The sequence below is a fragment of the Gossypium arboreum genome, chromosome 6, assembly GCF_025698485.1.
Source record: "Gossypium arboreum isolate Shixiya-1 chromosome 6, ASM2569848v2, whole genome shotgun sequence".
Classification (NCBI taxonomy): Eukaryota; Viridiplantae; Streptophyta; class Magnoliopsida; order Malvales; family Malvaceae; genus Gossypium; species Gossypium arboreum.
The window spans coordinates 37,997,482-38,001,961 of NC_069075.1; the positions used below are offsets into that span (position 1 = coordinate 37,997,482).

The 4,480-nt window shown below is 35.4% G+C and overlaps 1 protein-coding gene across 1 annotated transcript; it reads left to right on the forward strand.

Moving 5' to 3' along the window:
• Positions 1-589: 589 nt before the first annotated feature.
• LOC108465575 (uncharacterized) lies at positions 590-1,117 on the forward strand. The gene is made up of 2 exons (XM_017765932.1): positions 590-910; positions 1,022-1,117. The coding sequence occupies exons 1-2, from the start codon at positions 590-592 to the stop codon at positions 1,115-1,117; spliced, it is 417 nt and encodes a 138-aa protein (XP_017621421.1).
• Positions 1,118-4,480: the final 3,363 nt, after the last annotated feature.

The window sequence follows — 4,480 nt, forward strand, 5'->3', positions numbered from 1 at the left end:
CTCCCTTACTTTGAAGTTCGAAAACTCCATATAGATAAACTTGGTGAACCGTAAATGAACCGGACCAACATGATTTTAACTTACCTAGAAAGAACCTTAATCTAGAATTGAATAACAAGACTTGCTGACCTGCTTCAAATTCTCAAACTCGAATGTGCTTGTCATTCTATCTCTTAAGTCTTTCCTTGAGTAATTTGGCATTCTCGTATGAAAACTTTCAGAATTCTTCTAACTTGTTGAGTTGAAACATTCATTTCTATTTAGAAAGCTTAAGATCCAAGTTAAGTTGTTAGAGAGCCCAGTAAGCTTTGTGTTCTAACTCCAAGGGTAGATAACATACTTTCCCAAAGACCAACCTATAGGGTGACATCCCTAAAGGTGTCTTGTATGCTGTCCTGTAGGCCCATAAAGCATCATCCAGTCTTTTGGACCAATCTCGTCGGTTCAAGAAAACTACCTTCTCGAGTATGCCTTTGATCTCTTTGTTTGCTAGTTCAGCTTGCCCATTTGTCTCCTGGTGGTAATCTGTGGCAACCCTGTGCTTCAATCCATGCTTGTTGAGTACCCATTTCAACCACTTGTTCACAAAATGGGACCCTTCATCACTAATGATGGCTCTTGTGGTTTAAAACCTTGTGTGGCTCTGTATGGTCATAAGTGTCGTACTCCACTGTGTTGGACTGAGTTAGGTAAACGACGAGTTTTGGGTCCTGAGTTAGTTTCTGAGACTGAAGACAAAGTCAGATTAATTTGGGATCTTCTTAGGGCAAGTTTTGATAGACAGAAGTCTTATGAAGATATGAAAATGAGGGATATCGAGTACTCTATGGGTGACTTTGTCTTTCTTAAGGTATCCCCTTGGAAGAAAGTTCTGCGGTTCAAACGTAAGGGCAAGTTGAGCCCTAGGATTGTTAGGCTGTATCGGATTTTGAAGTGTGTGGGACTGATTTCTTATTAATTAGAGCTACCTCTGGAGTTAGACCGTATCTATGATGTATTTCATGTCTCTATGCTGAGACAGTATTGGTCTGACCCATCTTATGTTGTTTTGGTTAAGGAGTTCGAGGTTAGACTGGATTTAACATTTGAGGAGGAACCGGTTCAGATTTTAGATTGAGACATAAAGATTCTAAGGAGGAAGTCGATTCCATTAGTTAAGGTTCTGTGGAAGAATCATGGCACTGAGGAAGCCACGTAGGAACCGGAGGATGTAATGCGTCAGCAGTGTCCTCATCTGTTCGAATCAAGTAAATTTCGAAGTCGAAATTTCTTTTAAGGGGTAGAGTTATAACTCCTTAACTAATTTAATTTTGTTTCTATGAATTCTGTCATAAACATATATCTTCTTTAGTGATTAAGTGTTTTGGGTTTGTGTGTTTGAGGTCTGGAGTTCGAGTCCCACATTTGGAAATTTTTACTATTTTTAATCCTAGCTTATCCCTTGACGGTTTGGCTTATATTCTATTGTTAGTCAAATTATATCAGAATGAGTCTACTAGTTCAAGTGGTAAGCTGTTAGCTTGCCTTAAGGTCTCGTGTTCGAACCTTTGTGTGAGCGAAGGATGTTATCTTTTTGTTTCTGGGCACGTATGCCAGTTATGTAGTAGAGGTTGGATAGAATTGAAAGTTTGTGATAGTGGATGAATGAGTGGGTAGTTGGAGTTGGTTTGAATGAAAGATCATGGCTTAATTTAGGGGATTGTATTTTATTTTTTAATTAATTTTACTTTCTCTTTCCAAAATTTCCTTACCCAATTTCACGTTCTACTTTTCCTCATCTCTCATATTGTCTTCTTCTTTTTCCCTTCTCTCTCTTTCTTTTGGTTAAATCACGGTTTTGTTAGTCCATTGATTTTGCTTCATCATACGGGTGCTTGAGATTATTTGTTCTACTGTCAAAGCATTTCGTAAGTAGCATTTTTACTCTTTACTTTGCGTTTTATATATTTTCTGTTATAGGAATTAGTTTGCAATCTTAATGAATGTTGGTTTTAAACGTTGGAATTGGTTGATTGTTTAGGAGAGGGGTTGGAAACATTCGATTCTACGACGAATTAAGTTTGGGAAGCCTTCAAAGGTAAGCACTTCGTTGAATTTTGGATTTTAGTTTTATAAATCGTTTCAGTTATTGACTTAGTATCCTTAATCGAATCATAGGTTCTGAAGGTCTCGGGATTGCTGTAGCAGCAAAAATGAACCAGGAGTGTAATGAAAACACGATAAAACGAGGATCAACGAAAGCCGAAAAAAGGGCCTATCGACACCGGAAGGGTGTTTGCCTGGCAGTATGCAACACACGACCGTGTGACAGGTGAGTGTGTGGCCATGTGGGTCGCACGGGCTAGGCCAATTTAGGCGTGTGGGCCCACACGGGCATGCCATAAGGGCATGTTGGGCCACACAGGCAAGGCTAATTTGGGCATGTGGGACACACGGGTAAGGCCAATTTGGGTGTGGGGGCCTACAAGCATAATTCTAAAATTTTCCCTAGGGTCACATATGACGTTTCGATCAACTGTGCATCTTCCGTAAGGTCAGTAAAGGCAAAACAAACCCTAATGCATGATACCTATTATTCTGATAGACTGATTTGAGCATTTAGAAGTTGAAATGTATGATCTGACTGGTTCATAATAACATGTATGTTATCTGTATATGAGCATGCAAAGACATCTTAACTCTGTTAATCTATATATCTGTATTTTGTATCTATATATTGGGTGGGATTTGTATATGTAGAGGAAGTGTTCTGTGAGGCGACACTTCACTTGTAACAACTCGATTTAGACCCTAATCGGAACGCTGATTTCGAGATCATGAATCCAAGTCAAAAAAATATTTTAAAATTATTTTCTGTGTTTATTTTGTGCGAATTTATATCTGTGAAATTTTCGTGATTTAATTTTGTCGTTTGAGTGTCTGATTAAATAAAAGGACTTAATCGCGTAAAATGAAAATTCAGTGGTTATTTCTAAAAGGGGCTAACTTGTTAGTGGCTTTCTAAATTGAAGCCTTAAAATTGTAATTATGCCTTTTTTAATATAGTTGGATGGTATAAGGCTTATATTATAAAGTTTTTACATTAAATCATTAAGGTTAAATAGGTAAATTAAACTTAAGTTATAATATACATAATAAAACATAAAATAAAGACAACATATACTTTATTTCTTCATTGTTCTTGCCGAATATAAAAAAAATAAAAAAAAAGAAACTAAGCTAGGGTTCAGCCTATATTCAAGCTCAATCGGTTTTTGATAGTTTTTATGTTTTTGAAATCGTTGCTTAGTAATCTTCAAAACCTATGCTTTAATTTTTTATTTTGATGAATATTTTGAGTTCTGTCATTGTTGATAGCTTGTGATTTTTGTTGTTTGATGATGAAATATGGAAGATATGTTTTAGATTAACATATTTTGTATTGGAGTTTTTGATGATTTTGAGTAATTAGGACTAAATTGCAAAAATAATAATTTGAGGGACTAAAATATGAAATAAATGAAATATATGGACTTGTATGGTAATGGGTAAAATTTGACCTAACATGAGTATAGGGAAATTTTGTTATTTTGTGTTTTGTGCAATAGGAACTAAATTGTAAAAATTGTAAATGTCAGGGGTAAAATAGTAATTTACCCATTTATGTGTTTTTGGATTAAATTGATGAAAATATGTTTGAATGAGCTTAATTTGAATATGTTTAGATCAAGAACTAAAGAAATCGAATTTGGATCAGGGAAAAAAGAAAGTCATCGACTAGCTGCCCTATTCTGTTTTACATCGTCCGAGGTAAGTCCATAAGTAAATAGATGTGTTTAATTGTAGGTAAATGCTAAAAATACATGTTGGTGGTTAAAACATGAATTTATACATGCTTTTTCCAAATGTGAATAAGCTTAGTAATTATGTTCAAGCATTTGTTCGACCCAGTAACGACGTCCGAAAGCCCCGTATGAACCTTAGGAATAGTTAGAATACATATGTCATGACATGGGATTCTGATTTATGTGTGCGAGTAAGACCATGGCATCGATATGTGATTCCGATATGTGTTTATGAGTAAAACCCTGTCTGGGACAGTGGCATCAATATGTGACTACATGTAAGACCACGTCTGAGACGTTGGCATTGTACAACTTGTGTGTTTATTCGAGTGTCCTATCCAATTCTAAAAAGTTCATCAGGCAAAGGTAAATCGTGATCGAATGTGTAAATAAGTTAAAAGGCCAGTTATGGTTTAGCTTGTTAGCTAATGGTAATAAGGTATGTGTGAGACTTGAAAGTTAATAAGTTTTATGTGATGCAAAGGATAAATATATATAAATTAAGCAAGTATATTCAGTTTGAACAAATGGTATGAATATTATGGAATTAATTTTGGATATGTATATATATGTGATCATATATGTGTTCAGCCATACAAGTAGTATATGTACAAGATACTATAGTTGGATTCTTTAGCTTATGTGAATAAGTAAAT